General features: G+C 43.4%; 1 protein-coding gene across 3 annotated transcripts in view; it reads left to right on the top strand.

Moving 5' to 3' along the window:
- The window catches only part of CCDC171 (coiled-coil domain containing 171), a 367,143-nt gene that overhangs the window by 341,869 nt on the left and 9,988 nt on the right, over positions 1 to 15,286 (top strand). The window contains exon 25 of one of the 3 annotated variants that reach the window (XR_006737860.1): positions 3,407 to 3,538. Coding sequence is in view for 1 of the 3 variants with exons in the window: in XM_045563091.1 (XP_045419047.1) it covers positions 3,407 to 3,457 (51 nt within the window). In the remaining 2 variants the exon portion in view is untranslated. Of the gene's footprint in view, positions 1 to 3,406; positions 3,689 to 15,286 lie in introns of those variants that run through there. The other 2 variants (XR_006737861.1, XM_045563091.1) reach the window with 2 other exon arrangements.

The following is a 15,286-nucleotide window of genomic DNA, read 5'->3' as shown; positions in this document are numbered from 1 at the left end:
ATACTATTTTTTCATTTTGGTACATTGACCTAATATTTTCTATGCATGTTTGTGTGTTGTTATTTGTTGTCTTTTTTTTTTATAATACTGCAGAAAAAACTTACCATTTTTATTTTAAAATTTAATAGAATTGTGGAAACATATGTCAGTGTTACTATGGCCAAGTCACATTTCCTATGTTGTAGTTTTAGCTCATTTCCACTTTTTAACTATTATAAACAATACTGCAGTGGACTTCATAGTCCATACAACTTTTTGTTATATTTTAAAATTAGGATTCTAAGAAGAGGATTTTTGGGTCAAAGGAAATAAACTTTTCAAGGTTCTTGATTCTTATGAACTAATTGCTTTCCAAAGAGTGTATACTTGGGTTTCAACTCGCAATGTTGAGAATACCCATTTCGTTGCAACAGTACCAGTATTAATTAGTATCATGTAAACATTTTGCTAGCTTAAGAGGCAATTTTCATTTCTTTGATTGTAACTGAGATTTGATGAACTTGGAATCAGGCAGGTTCAGTAGCAGGGACTAGACTGCACCTAATCTAGTTTACGGAGATTTATTGCATGACATGCTTTGCAAAAGACACAGGCCTCGGTTGAGCTTTGAGATATGACTTTGAGAGCTGCACCATGGAAGGATCACAGGAAGACCTGCTCCTGCCTTCCCGCTCCTGACAGCTGGAAAGCCATTGCAGGAGAACCAGAGAGCCCACCACAGTGTTTGCCAGGGGAAACAGCAGAAGCAGCACAGAGCGTGGCTTTATCTCGCTTCTGCCTTCCAATTTAAATAACATCCAGAACCATCACTACAAGGAAGTCCAATAAACGTGGTTTTGAGATTTTCAGCTTCTACAGTACAGGAAGACCCATAAGAAGGCAGGTGGAAGGGACGTTAGGTGCTGGTTTCCCATATCCACCACAACACTGTTCATTTGTTTATGACGTTTGTTAGCTTGTTATATTGCCTCTTAAAGGGATTGTCAATTTTTAACCCTTTGGGAGCTAACTTGTGTAGGAAGTTGCCAGAGATGAGGAAGACATGATGTCATTATTTCTAAGAAGCTTATGGCATTATCCCTGCCAAAACCAGAGGCCAGAAGAAAGTGAGAGACAGCAGGATATTAATCCATTGGTTCCCATAGCAAGGGGTTCTAAAGGTCTAAGATGAGTTTCTTTGTGTGTATGTGTGTGTGTGCTTGTGTGTGTGTGTGTGTATACATATATATTTTTTAAGTATTAAAAAGAAATAAATTCTTATTGTGTGTAATACAGCAGCATATTAATTCAAATAATATTATTTTTCCTTCCTGACAATAGTTGGACCTTATTCATTCATTAACTTCTTAAGCAACTTGTTTCTTCATTGAATAAATTATTATCATATAACTCCTTCATTACCCCTCAGCCACTTCCTAGGACTGCCATGTTGCATAATCACAGGGGTCACTGTTCACACAGAATATGATTTGAAGGGTACCCTGTGGACTTGTGCAGTGGCCCTGCCAATTCCCTCCATCCATTGGAAGACCAATTCTACTTTTTTCTTCTTAGAATGCTTTTTAGAAACACGCTGATACCCAGGGGAGCTGCAGAGGTTTCTGGAAACTGGGCCCTTAGAAAACCTAGAAGGGCCTTTTTTCAGAGATAGTGTGAACTCAGAAGGCATCACTCAGGCCCGCCACCAGTCCTGTCCACAGAAACACCTTTCTTCTAGTCATGCCTTTTTGTCATTTGAATTAGCAGCCAAGATTGAACAATTTTGCCTAAGGATAGGACTTTTACTTTAAGGGCTGTTTTGAAGACTGACTAAATCTAAAGAAGTAGTGGATTAATTTTTTTTTAAATGGGAACAAATCTGTTGCAAAGGCAAAATGTTAACAGTTTCCTTTCAAAGTCTCTCCTCAAGGCCTTTGATTTGGGAGTTGACTCAGTACTGATATTATTTTTTTCCTTATTAATTTGAGAACTTTTACCTTTTCACTTAAAGGGAGCATTTTATGGCTTCTCTTTGGCATATCTGAATTGCCAGGACCACTACTCCTGCGCTTTGGGGCCATTATTAAGTAAAATAAGGGTTCCTTGAACACAAGAACTGTGATACCATGACCAAAATGGCTCCTAAGTGACAGATGGGCAGGGAGATACTGGACACAGGGAGGATTCATGTCCCAGGCAGGATGGCACAGGCCTGTGCAAGATGTCATCAAGTCACTCAGAAAAACTGCTGAATTGTTTATTTCTGGGATTTTCCATTTAATATTTTTGGACTATGGTTGACCTTGGGTAACCGAAACCGCTGACAAGGGGGCACTACTGTTCACTACTGAACAAATGAAGTTCTTCTCACAAGTATAAATAGGAAATATGCTAGCAATGTCACCATTTGAATGGCAAAGACAAATGCAGGTTTTGCACTATGTGCTTTTTGCTACATTTTAATTTTTCATTTAAATTTTTCCCTTTCTATAAGATAGTTCTTTAAATATATAACTATGATTTAATTGTTATATTTTTCTACATATATAAATAAGTTCAGGAATCAGAGAAAGTTCTCAATCAAGGAAAATAATTATTAAAAGCAGGGATGTGGGAGCTGGCTGGACTAGGAATCAAAGCCAGTTTCAGCACTTGCTAGATTTGCAATAACTTGCTTAATCTCGCTAAGACTCAACTCTCTTGCTTGAAAAATGGGGGAAATAATTATCTCATATATTTGTTGTGGTAAGTATTAAATGAGCTAATGTTTGAAAAGTGTTTGACCAAGAGGAGATATTCAGTAAATGATAGCTGCTATGAAAAATGCTAATAATAACATAATGTGAGCAAAAGTCTTTGAGAGTCTGTGAAAGATTTTTTATTTTCCTTCTTTCTCTCTACTAAGCAACTAGCTATGTTCTAGATGGTGCAGGATATGTTGACCTGAACCCCTGAGTGAGGCCAATGTAGAGCCTCCTGCCAATGAGAAATGAGCATGTGGAATGAGCTAGAAATGTGCTTTTGCTTTTTTAAGCCACTGAAATGTGGGAGTTGTTTGTTACTGCAGCCTAAGTAGCTCTTCCTGACTGATGCAGGAGAGAACACAGAGGCTTACATTGCTAGCATATCTAGGACCCAGGGAGAGGTAGATGACTTGGACAAGGCACAGGACCAGGGGCAAGTGGGCACAGGCACTGAGGACAGAGTGGCTGTGACTAGCGGGAGACAATGGGCACTCCAGCAGTGCGCAGTAGAGTAGGTGTGGAACCCCATATCCTCAGTGATGTTGGAACAAGGCAAATGTTACTCATTTGGAATGGTAGTGAATGTTCTGGCTCAGTTCCAGGGAAGTCTCACAGGAGGTTAAAGGGGTCTGGAGACCTCCCATATATTTTATAGCCGCTATCTTCTTTCTCTGTCAAAACAGGATGGAAATGTCATATTATCGTCTGTGGAGAAGGAGCCACAGATTGGGTGACTGCAGCTGCTTTGAGGGCCAGGAAAAGCCTCCCACCCATTGTATGTGGTGCACCGCCCATGCCAGTAAATCTACGGAGAGGTGAGTGACTGGTGGAACCTGCTCACCCCTTTATGACACCTGTTCTTTGGATTCAGCTCAGAGATGGTCCTGGGAGGCCCAGCCTGTTGGAATGTCTTGCACTTTCTAATATGACACTCCACAGACATCCTCATGAAAATTTTAATTTCTGTCCCTTCCATCTGTGTCAGCTACACTCTTTATAAAGATCTTCTACCTTCATGGACTCCCAAGCTACTTCTTGTTTTCTTTTTTGTTTGTTTATTTGGGAGGAGGGTAGGATAGCATTGTATCCTTTTTCATTTCATCCCTTGGTGGGAATCTCAGTTTTATAAGATGATTTTCAAAGCCTTTCATGATAATGATTATCTGACCACTCTCCTCTTCCCACAAATTATGGCCAGATGGATAGTATCAACCAGGTACTAGAGTAACATCTTCGCTGCTAGACTCCCTAAGACAGTGTGATTAACTCACCCATTTCACTTTGATGTACTGTCGTCCTCCTTTACGTAGAATAGCCTTGGCAGTAGGACTTCCAGCCCCGCCACCTCCTCACTCTTCCTAGCACATTGATGGCCTAGAAGCTGGTCAGAACCTAAGGGAGCTACAAGGACATCTACCTCTTTGCTAGTCAAATTGTGGTCCCTCAGCATCACTTGGGAGCTTGTCAGAAATGTAGAATCTTGGTCCCCATCTAGGACCTGCTGAATAAGAAACTGGATTTGAACAAGAGTTCCAGATGACGCTGGGACTGATTTAGAAGAACCTGCAAACATACCAGTGGCATAAGAAGGCCTGGGTTCAAATCTTGGGAAAGAAAACCATGTGGGAGACAGGATACCCTGACCTTCAGGGGTGGATGCCATCTATTTGGGCCTTCTCCGTATTGGAGGCTGTTATCCTGACAGCATTCCCATGTAAGCTGTTTCCTAACTTTGATTTTTGCTCCTCGACACTGCTCTGAGCGTGCTGAGAACTTGCTGTTAGGGTAACCAACCATCCCGGATGCTGGGGACTGAGGCAGTTCCCAGAACATGGGACATTTGGTTTTAAATCCAGGACAGTCCCCTTTTTACAGTGCCAGTGGGAATATAAAATGGTGCAGCCACTGTGGAAAACAGTTTGACAGTTCCGCAGTAAGTTAAATATAGAATTACCATATGGTCCAGCAATTCCACTAAGGAAATACCCCAAAGAATCAAAAGTGTACATTCACATAAGAACCTGAGCAGGAATGTTCATAGTAACACTAGTAACAATGGCCAAAAGGATGAAAAAACTCAAATCTCCATCAACTGCTGAAGAAACAAAATGTGCTTTAGCCATATAATGGACTATGATTCAGCCATAGAAAGGAATGAAGTACTGACACGTGCTACAGCATAGACGAACCGTGAAAACACTATGCTGAGTGAAAAAAGCTAGTTACAGAAGGCCAGTGATTGTATGATTCCATTTATGTGAAATGTCCAGAATTTGAAAAATACATAGAAATAGAAAGCAGATTACTGGTTGCTGAGATCTAGGGGAAGAAGGAAGAGGGAATTAATGGGTACAGGGTTTCCTTTGGGGGTGATGAGGATGTTCTGTAATGACTGCACGTCTTACTGGAGAGGGCCTGGGTCAGAGGAGTGAGTGTGACAACCACTCTCCCCTCACGGAGGAACCTAAAGGTTGTAGAGTCCTCTCCTTGGTAGATCAGGGGCTCAACAGATGCACAGGGTGTGGGATAGACAGGGAGAATGGACCAGTCAGTAGCAATTCCTCAAACACCTGTGCTCATTTGATCGCATCTAATAAAGGTTCTCTGGCTGAGAATCCAGATGACTCCTCCCTGGGGTCTCTGTGTCTGTGGTGGGAGATTCACAGGAAGCTGTGACAGGCATCCAGATTCTAGCAAGCGGGTTTCAAGCCACCCCGGCAGCCCCCGCTCCTTCACTGTCCGTGTCTCTTCACATTGGACCTCCTGGGCCTCAGTTTCACTTTCTGTTTAACCTATTCTTGGATCTTGATCCTCACTCAATACACAACTTGTGGGTTTTTCTTAGCAACTGTCAAGGAGAGAAGCGTCCACTTCTGCCCATTCCTGGGCCTCCACACTGGACAGGGACATTCCCTGACCCCAACTGTCACAGGAGGGAGATTAGACAGGGGTGACAATTAAGGGGTTAGTGGTATTAGGGAAATCATTGAAACTGGAGACCAAATGGGTAAAAAGGAAAAAGCTAGAAATGTGGTTTCACTGGGTGAAAAGCAATAATAATTGAAGCATTTATGAAAATGTTTATCATCTATATTTAATTACTCTGTAGCATAAAATGATTATATATATTGGTAAATATGTGTTATATTAATATATCGTCACTTCAGATTTCCCCATTTAACCCTCTGTGAGTTTATTCAGCCTTCATAATTTATTGCTCACGCAGCATGGTCATCTGCTTCCAGCCTAGAAAATTAGTGGGCCTGTTCCTCAGGCTTATGAGCTCTCAGTTCTATGTCTTGACATTGTGCCTGGAGATGCAGGGCAGACGTAGTTTGGTGGTTTCTCAGCCCAAGGTTGAGTAAACAGATGTCCCGGAGTTGATTTTCCCCAGAATAATTGCATACAATGAGCACAAATGTTTAATTAATCAGGAATCTTGTGCTTATTATCTTTTCTCTGGGCTTCCACTGATAATGACCCAGAGGAAAATTCTTTTCCTTTGTGGGAATGATATTTTATTTAAAGGTTTTCATTTCATCATCTGATCCTCCCGTGCCCCTCCTCCTCTAGTAAGGAAGAGAGAAAGAGACTGAATGAATACCTGTGACCGTCAACAAAAGGAAGGCACACCCCAGCTTGTGCCTGCGAAAGGCAGCCACGCGGCCGCATGGAGGGCATTTTCAACACTCAAGTCAGTCTGAAAACTATGCTGAAGTCAGAATAATTTAATAGTTTATATTTACCTGATGCAAACTTTTCTCCCCAAAATCAAAGTTGAGAAGAAGGAAAGGGAGTTAAGAAAAGGTTTGACAATACCAGAAAATAGATAGTTGTGTGTGAAATCAGGTTTGAGTTCTGAGGACTAAACATCACAGTACGGCTGACTCACTGATGAAGGACCCACTTGCCAAACCTGGTACACAGCACAAAGCATTAATCAGGACATTGTTTGCATGAAAGGGCTGAGTTTTCCAGTGGGTAATCATCAGGGAAACCCAGTCAAGGGCGAACAAGGACGGCAGCCCTGATTAATTAAACATCTGCACCCAGGCAAAAAGCAAGACTTACCCTGTTGGTTGCATAAGAGCTATTGATATTAATGCCACACGTGGAATGGGGAAATACTGTCTGCTAATATCCACTCTGTATAGGAGGATATCAAGTTATGTCTTTTTATATCATTTCAGCTTCTCCCTGTGTCACTGGGTGTAAGGGGTTCTGGGCAGGGTGATGGTACACATAGCCCATCCCTTCAAGGAGGAGGCAGTATTTGAGCTAGCCTCGAAGCATAGGTTAAATTTGACATCTAGGGGAAGGCTGTCCCAGGGAAGGAATTCCAGGGAGGGGGCCCAGGATGAGGTAAAGCAGAATGCCTGGAGCCATAGGATGTATCTTGATAGCCATGAGTTTTGGTCTGATTAGAGGCCAGGGACTGTAAGGTCAGTGGGAATCAGTGTTGCAAAGATAAGATGCCAGATTTTGAGGTTCATTCGGAAAGGCATAGAAGTTACTGGAAGTTTCTTGGGTGGTGAGTGGGTGGCATGGCCACAATGGTGTCCTCAGAAAAATGATTTGGAGTAGTAGGGAGGATGGATGACTGGGTAGGAGAGAGACCGACCAGGAGAGGGACCTGTCAAGATGGTACCCAGCAACACAGGTACTAAAGAACTGGCAGCCAAAGATCAGGTCCAGTTCAAAAGAGAAAAGATTGTCTCAGACAAAGCCTAACACCAAAAAGAGCTATGGTGAGGTTGCCAGATAAAATATAGGACACCTGTATTTGGGACACACTTACACTAAAAGTTATTTGTTGTTTATGTGAAACGCAAACTTGTCATCCTGTATTTTTGTTAAATCTGGACGCTGTCAGTTACCTGGACACTGCTACCTAGGCACTGTCAGTTACCTGGTGTGGCAGCTCTGCGAATGCACCTCTCAGATCTCCAATTGTAGGAGATCATTGACTGGGGCCTCTGCTGCTGTGCCCCAAAGCTGCGCATTAGTGTCAAGGCTGTGCTTCCCATGGGCTCCTCCCAACCAGCAGCTCAACATGGCAGAAGTGCTAACCTGGACACTTCTATGATGCACCCAGGACTTTGGCTCCAGGACTTCCCACAAAGTCCTTGCCGAGCTTGCCTTAGCACCGCACTGCAGTCTAAGATGCTTCCACCCAACGCGCTTCCTTCCCACCCTTTTCACAGGGTCAGACCTGCCCTGCAGTCTGATGTCTCTCCCAACCTAGCCTGGCTCTGTCCACATTTTCTCTGTAGGCGCTCGCCCTAGTAAAAAGCCTTGCACATCTAATCCCGTTCTGGCATCTGCTTCTTAGAAGACCTGGACTAATAACGTATTATACCTGGTGTTCAAATGGAAGATGTCAGGAGCTGGCCTGAGAAAGTTTCAGATTATTAGCTGTAGAATAGGAACCAATGAGGGTTATAAGGTAACAGGTAGCAAAAGGAGAGAGTGGGGAGGACTTAGGACAAAATTTTCTGGTTTGGGTTAGTTTTACTTAGTTCTTGATGAAAAGTGTAGCCCCAAATCATGCATAACACATTAAAAATGCTCATATTTCCTTTCCACAAAAACTCTGATTTGGGTCTTGGATATTGTTCATCTCTGATGCTGATGTTCATTCCTGATTGAAAAATCTTGTTTTAAAGGACCTAGATTGGGATGGTAAATAGATTTTGTTTTGAGAGAAACTCTGATAAATTGGTAATGACCTTGGAGGGCTGTGCTGAGCAGAGCTGTGTCTGGGCGCAGGAGAAAAGAGCACTGTGACCAATTAGCAGGGTCTGTCAAGGTTGGGGGAGTGGGAGGGCAGGGTGAGTGCCATGTATTTATCATCCCTGCCTGTGCTGATGGGCTCTCAGAGACAACATCCTGTGCCTGAAAGGAGGCTGTCGCTGTAGTCTAAGAAAGAAGCAGGAGGGCCTGACGTAGCGTTGAGGCAGTCGCGGTTGGAGAGGAAAAGATAGGGAGGTAAATGTAAGATTTGGGAGCTAGAATGAGGAAGACTTGGGAACCAAATTGATGCACAAGGTAAAGGAAGGAAAGACTCAGATAAGATTCTGAGGTTTTTTCAATGACAGAGGGATGTGTGTGTGTTCGGCTAGTCAGGCAAGGGCCTGTTCCTCATAGATGGTGCCTTCTATGCATCTTCACATAGCAGAAGGGCAGGGCAGCTCCCTAGGGCCTTTTTTAGAGGGGCACTAATCGAATTCATGAGGGGAGAGCACTCGTGACCCATCATCTCCCAAAGACGCCACCTTCTAATACATCACCTTGGAGATTAGCTTTCAACACATCAATTTAGCAGGGGCAGGTGGACACAGACAATTCAACCACAGCTGCTGGGTCATTTGAGTTACTCTTCAGATACGTAGCAGTGGCAGCAGCAGTCATCAGCATCAGTCTGACTTTCTATTTTCTATGGCCACTGTACTTGCATGTGGGTTTGTATATGGATGGAATATTTGGCTGAATAGGTAAATGCACAGGTTCATATTTAGTTATATACACATTTGTTCTTTATATGTAAAAATGTATGTAGCCATTTCATCTGTTCTGAAGCACTTCAAAAAATTTAAGTATATAGCCTACTGTAAGTGTGTATCATTCAATTTATCTTTACTGGAAAAGAATGTTTTTATTTAAAGTGCGTTTAGATTAAGAATATGAACAATACTTGATATTCAAGAGTAGCCGTTTGCACGGTGTGTTAAGGACAAAAGAACATCTGTCTGGCCCGGCCTCACACCAGGAGGTCCCACGCTTGGTTGGGTGCACACCCACAGGGTGGGGAGAGGTGACAGAGACTCCGGGCTTGTTACCACAGAATTCAGAGGACCTGACTCACTTCCCTTCCCGAGCTGCAGGGCCTGGTCTGTGGTGGTGGCTCACCACACTGGCTAGGAGCTTGCCTTTCCTACCATTCCCGCTCCATGTGATCTCTTCCTGCGGTGCCAGCTCCCGGCTTTCCATCTGGGGGACGCATACATTCTTTTCAAGAGGGTGGAGGGAAAATCAACATGAAGATTAATGGACTTCAAAGCAGGAAGAGAGTGAAAATACTGGAAACCTGTGTCAATTATTCAACTTTCAGGGGCACAAGAATACACTGGAGACAAGGAGAACAACCAAGTGTAGTTCTGAGGCCAGAGCTGTGAGTTTAAGAGCTCATTTACAGAACTCAGCATATGCAACACGGCCATGAAATCGGCTGGTGAATTTTGCCCACATTCTCTTCTTTCTTAATGATGGTGGTGGGCTGAGCTCTAAAATGAATTTTATGTTTAAGAGCATTCATTTGAAAAGAGGTTCTTCAGCTTGCATGTATAAAAATAACTTCTCCCAGCTGGAACACAAACACATGTTCCACATATGTGCACATTCTATTGGATAACATGCTACTGAATACCCCACAAAAGTAAATTATTAATATAATTTTAAGTAGCATGGGAAATTTCTAGTGAATAATAAATTCAATATTTCACACCAGCAAAGCTTTTAAAAATGTTCGGTACCAATCTAATAATATGTGTTAGGTTGTACGTATACTGACCAGCAGACCCACTCTTCGTTGTATATGTCAGCAATAATCCAGCCAAACTACAGGCACAGTGTTTATTGTGATATGCTAAATTACCTGAATCTGTTGTACCCTGATTTCTCTCTGTAAACCCAAGTTGTTCACTACCAGGGAGCTGTTCTCTCAACTGGATCTGCACAGGGCTTTAGGGAAACCGGATGGCCAGTTAAGTTAGTCACAGGTGTGAATTTCTTACGGCCCTCCTGAGGACAGCCCAGAGAATGTGTTTCCCAGCTTCGAGAGGTCCACTGAATCCGAATGTGCAACCACTTCCTGAGGGGTAGGTACGATCCCTGGCTGCCAAAGTGGGCCATTTTTGATGAGCCCTAACTAGGTGGAACATGTTGAGGTGGAGTAGGTGCTGTACCCCGTGATCCATTGTCATGCCCCCAGCCAGGGCTCTGTGGGGACGTGGCAACTCACTGGGCTGGGCCCTTCCCCAGTCACCAGTGCTGATTCTCCAGCAGACAGAGCACAGCCCGAAGTCGCAACATGGCGCCAAATGGGCCCCGAGAGAAACATTTTCAAAGGCCTTTTTGTCCAGAAATGCATCCGTGCCAAGGAAGGGAATGTTATGCATGGCATGCACGGATGGGCTTTCAACCCACCCAAGTCCAAACCTCATTTTCTCTCTGGGAGAGAGGAAGGTGGCGGGGGAGGGAGCCAGGAGGGCAGGGTGCTGCCAACATTCAAGTGGGAAGGGCCCTCCTCTGGAATGAGCACGCTGGCAGAGGCATGAATTTTAGAAATGTTGTGGTGAGCTAGACACCAAGATTTATTTTAAAATGAAAGATTTATGAAAATAGCCTGGTACCAGAGGGGGAAAAAAGAGGCTTGAGAGTTGAAATAGATGATGGTTTGCAAGCTTGGATGATGTGGAGCACGAGAGAGCGAGGACGGGGAGGGCGCGCCGGTCACTGGCAAGAGCCCAAGAGCAGAGCTCCAGGGAGGGTGTGGGGCCGGGGCGCAGGCGCCACTCTGTGGGCCTGACTAATCGCCTTGCTTCCACGCGAGTCCCCTGACCTTGGAATGGGTTTCCTTATCCATGCAGGGAGCAGGGGAACCAAGACACACTGTTGCAAGGCCCAGGCATCCAGGTTGGCTCCAAGAAGCAGACAGGTAGGCCGGGATTAATGATAGGGGGGAAAAAAAAAAGAAGCAGACAGGAACTTACTATAAGGGACAAATGGACAGGCTCTGTAGGGTCTGGGTTCCAGGTTTAATTAGCTCTAAGTTTTCTGTCCTAGCACAGCTCCTGCCCAAGATCCACTCAGGGGGGCAATTCCAGGTGGTCTAGCTTGGGTCACATTCTCAGCTGTTGGCCAAGGAGACACGGAGGAGAGGTTCTCCAGAAGAAAATCGAGGGGCCCTCATCAGAGAAAGGGACATGGAGCTCGACAATCAAGAGCACCAGTGTCCACTGTACAGGGTTAGGACAAAACCTCCACCAGGAATCATCTCAGGCACCACAGAATCATGGAAAGGTGGAGTTTAGTATGTGTCTGATGCTGCTATTTTGCATGCGTCACTGCGTTCACTTCTCACAATGGCCCTGAGGGAGAGGAAACCGAGGACAGAGAGGCTCAGGAAATTGTCCGGGTTCTCATAACATGCTGGGTTAAGATCCAGCTGTGGGGCCCCAGGGCAAGTGTGCCTCCCAGTTACTGGGGGTCCCCACACAGGGAACTCCAGGGAGGAGGGAAGCTGCCCCAGAATTCTGAATGCTTGAGATATGCATAATAGAATATTTTCACCTAACTAAGCTTCTTAATATAAATTTGAAGACAGAGTGCTTATCCTATATCTTAAATATTTTCAGGAATGCTGGAAGAGGGAAAATGTACCCCCTAGTAGCATTTCTGGAAAGAATTACCTCAGGAAAGGAAGGTACGCTATGTGCTGACAGGTGCTGGGCTTGGTCACATTCTTTGGGCCACTGCAGAGCCTCTTTGTTTCTGTCGTGAGATGCATGTCTTCAGTCGCCTGTTGCTGAGTTCCCACCGATGGCCTATGAGCCCTCCTTACAATGAGCTGCGAAGATTTAATGGTTTAAAAAGGGAGGGTACCTAATTTGACACACATTTAACACACACATTTGACACATTCTGCACATTCTTGCGCTTGAATAACGCCACCTGTAAGCTGGCGAGATGGTGCTTTCTATGGGTGGTAAACTGCCCTTTTTACCCCATTGTGGGAAGCGAGGGCTCACACATTTTTTCCACAGTAATTTGATTTCATCTGAGAACAACTGCAGGAGCTACTGTTGGGAACACAATCCAAGGCCCAATGTTGATGTCATTATTGGTGTTAGATGTTTGGGGGCCCGTGACATAGTTGCGTTCTGTTGAACTCCTCAGGGAAGCCTCCTGTCATGAGCTCTCTATCAGAACAGGCAGGGGCCAGCATTCTCGCTGTTGTGGTGGAGACCACCCCAATCCTGGGGGACAGGTGACTTGAGTGTTTTGAAGAGCTAAAACAGCCTGAAACTTTGGCTAACAAAGCTTCCCTGGATCTCGGGTTGGCACTACAATCATCTTTTTCATGCTGTGGGTTTTATTCTCCTCTATTCAGTTTTCTAGTTCTGTAGGACCAAGGGTTAGCGTGGACAGTGGGGTCTAACCTCCCCTTCCCCAAGGCAACCTTAATAAATACACAATTTGAGTAGAAACATCACATACTTGATATGCAAACAGTTTCAAATTAAGTCGGCTAGTCTCCGTCTTTCAACCAGATGGCCACCTCTAAGACCCTTTCTAAAGAAATTTTGGAGATTCCATTAGTGGGCTGAATCTAATGAATTATACACTTAAAGAAAACCTGGGGATGGCAGCATTTTGTAAGGGGAACTATTTTCTTAGCTCCCAAGTTTTGACTGCAGCTCTCAGCTAATCCAAATGTCTATTAGGAGAGATCCTTTAACTTGGGTCTTAAAAACAAAAAGAACATATTAAGAAAGAATCTACAAGATGATTTGAACCACAGATATTTTAATACATAATTAACATAAGCATTAATAGATACAAAAACTTAACACAGTGGATCCTTTTTAAAATTTTTCAGTTCCTTCCTCTAAATCCCTTATGCAGGTATGCCTAGGAGAACTGTCTTTGCTTTTGTGGGATATTTTATCTTAATGTAATGCCCAAGCTCACAGATGACCCCCTGCCATGAGGGTCTGTGGGGAATGTCCCCACCTGTCACGGGGCTCTTATTTATGAACTGAAGAACATTCTCAATCTTTGGTATATGTGATAATTCAAAGTCCACTCCAGGTTCCAAGCCTTTATGATGACTTTTAAAAAAGGTTACCTCCTCCAGCATTCTCTGCTAACTGCCTGCCTCAAGTTACTTATTTCTGAAAGATTTATTTATTTATTTATTGGCATGTCCTTGCAGCTTTCTGTCTTCCTTTGAACACTTCATGCCTGCTGCCTCTGTGTGCTGCATTCTCCCCTTACTGAAGATTGGAGGAGGTATTTAATATTTTGTTCCAACAAATATTTCTTCACTATCTACTATGTCAATCACTGGCTGGGTGTTGTGTGGAAGAGTAACTTACAAATTTGGTAGGAGCTGAAAATAAATTCTACTGCTATGCAGAAACATGCTCACCTTGATCTTTCCAGTGAGACACCATCAACACCCTTCTTGGTTATGACAGCTGACTCCTACCTTTAATAACTTTATGCCCACAGTGGGGACTACACAGTCATTGAGGGCAGAGAAGAACAAGAACGAAGAGAAGTGTTGAAGGGAAGTCATTGGTTGCAGAAATACTAATTTTTTCCTCTAATGATCATTTCTTCCCTTCCTCTACACCCTCTTGCTACAAAAGTTCTCTCTTCACAGACCAAAAGGGAGTTTCCTGAGTGCTAGACACTCTGTCTGTCTATAGCTGATTGTATTAGACATGGGTCCCTGACCCAAAGTAAGCCATTTAGTCTGAAGACACGGGAATGATGTTAGATGCCTTAGGAACTTGAATTGGAAAGGCGAGTAGTTGTGAATGCTGAGACCTACATTTTGTGGTTTCCACGATAGGCCAAGTGCAGGCCAAGAAAGACTTCAGCACAGGGAGACAAAAAACAAATGTATTGGTCTCAACCAGCAGTCTGGGCATGGAAAAATGTCTCACAACTGTCAATCAAGAATTCTGAACCAAGAACCTAATGCTTTGTTTGGGTTCAGGGTTTGAATTTATACTATATACGTGGTCCAGGAACGTCCAAGATGAGATATTAACATAAACATATGATGCTATACTATTCAGCTGTAAAAAAGAATGAAAGCCTATCATCCGTGGCAACATGGATGAGCCTGGAGGGCATTATGTTAAGTGAACTGTCAGGCACAGAAAGACAAATGTCACATGTTCTCGCTCATATGTAGGAGCTAAAAAAGTTGTGCTTATAGAAGTAGAGAGTAGAATGCTGTTTACTAGTGGCTAGGAAGGGGAGTAGGGAGGAGGAAGAGGGAGAGAATGATTAATGGATACGAAATTATAGCGAGATAAGATAGCACTGTAAGATGACAATAGTTAACAATAATTTATTGTATATTTTCAAACATCTAGAAGAGAGGATTTTGAATGTTTCTAACACAAAGAAATGATAAATGTTTGAGGTGATAGATATGCTAATAATCCTAAATTGATCATTATACATTGTATACATATATCAAAAAATCACCCTGTATCCCCAAAATATGAAAAATTATTACAAGTCAATTAAAAATAAATAAATAAAAATGTGATTCTTGGCCGTGATGCCATGCAATCATTAGCTAAACACAAGACTCTCTAGTAAGTCATACCCTCAAACCAGGCTACACAAGATACCCATAGATAAAACCCCACTGAAGATGAGCGCACTTTCCAAAATTACAAAACATTTTAGGAAACAGTTCTCCATGAGAGAGAATCAAGGGGATAGAACACACATCGGGATCAGATCCCCAAGAACTT

This window comes from Lemur catta, chromosome 10 (assembly GCF_020740605.2).
Source record: "Lemur catta isolate mLemCat1 chromosome 10, mLemCat1.pri, whole genome shotgun sequence".
NCBI lineage: Eukaryota > Metazoa > Chordata > Mammalia > Primates > Lemuridae > Lemur > Lemur catta.
This window is presented reverse-complemented; position numbering and strand designations above follow the sequence as displayed.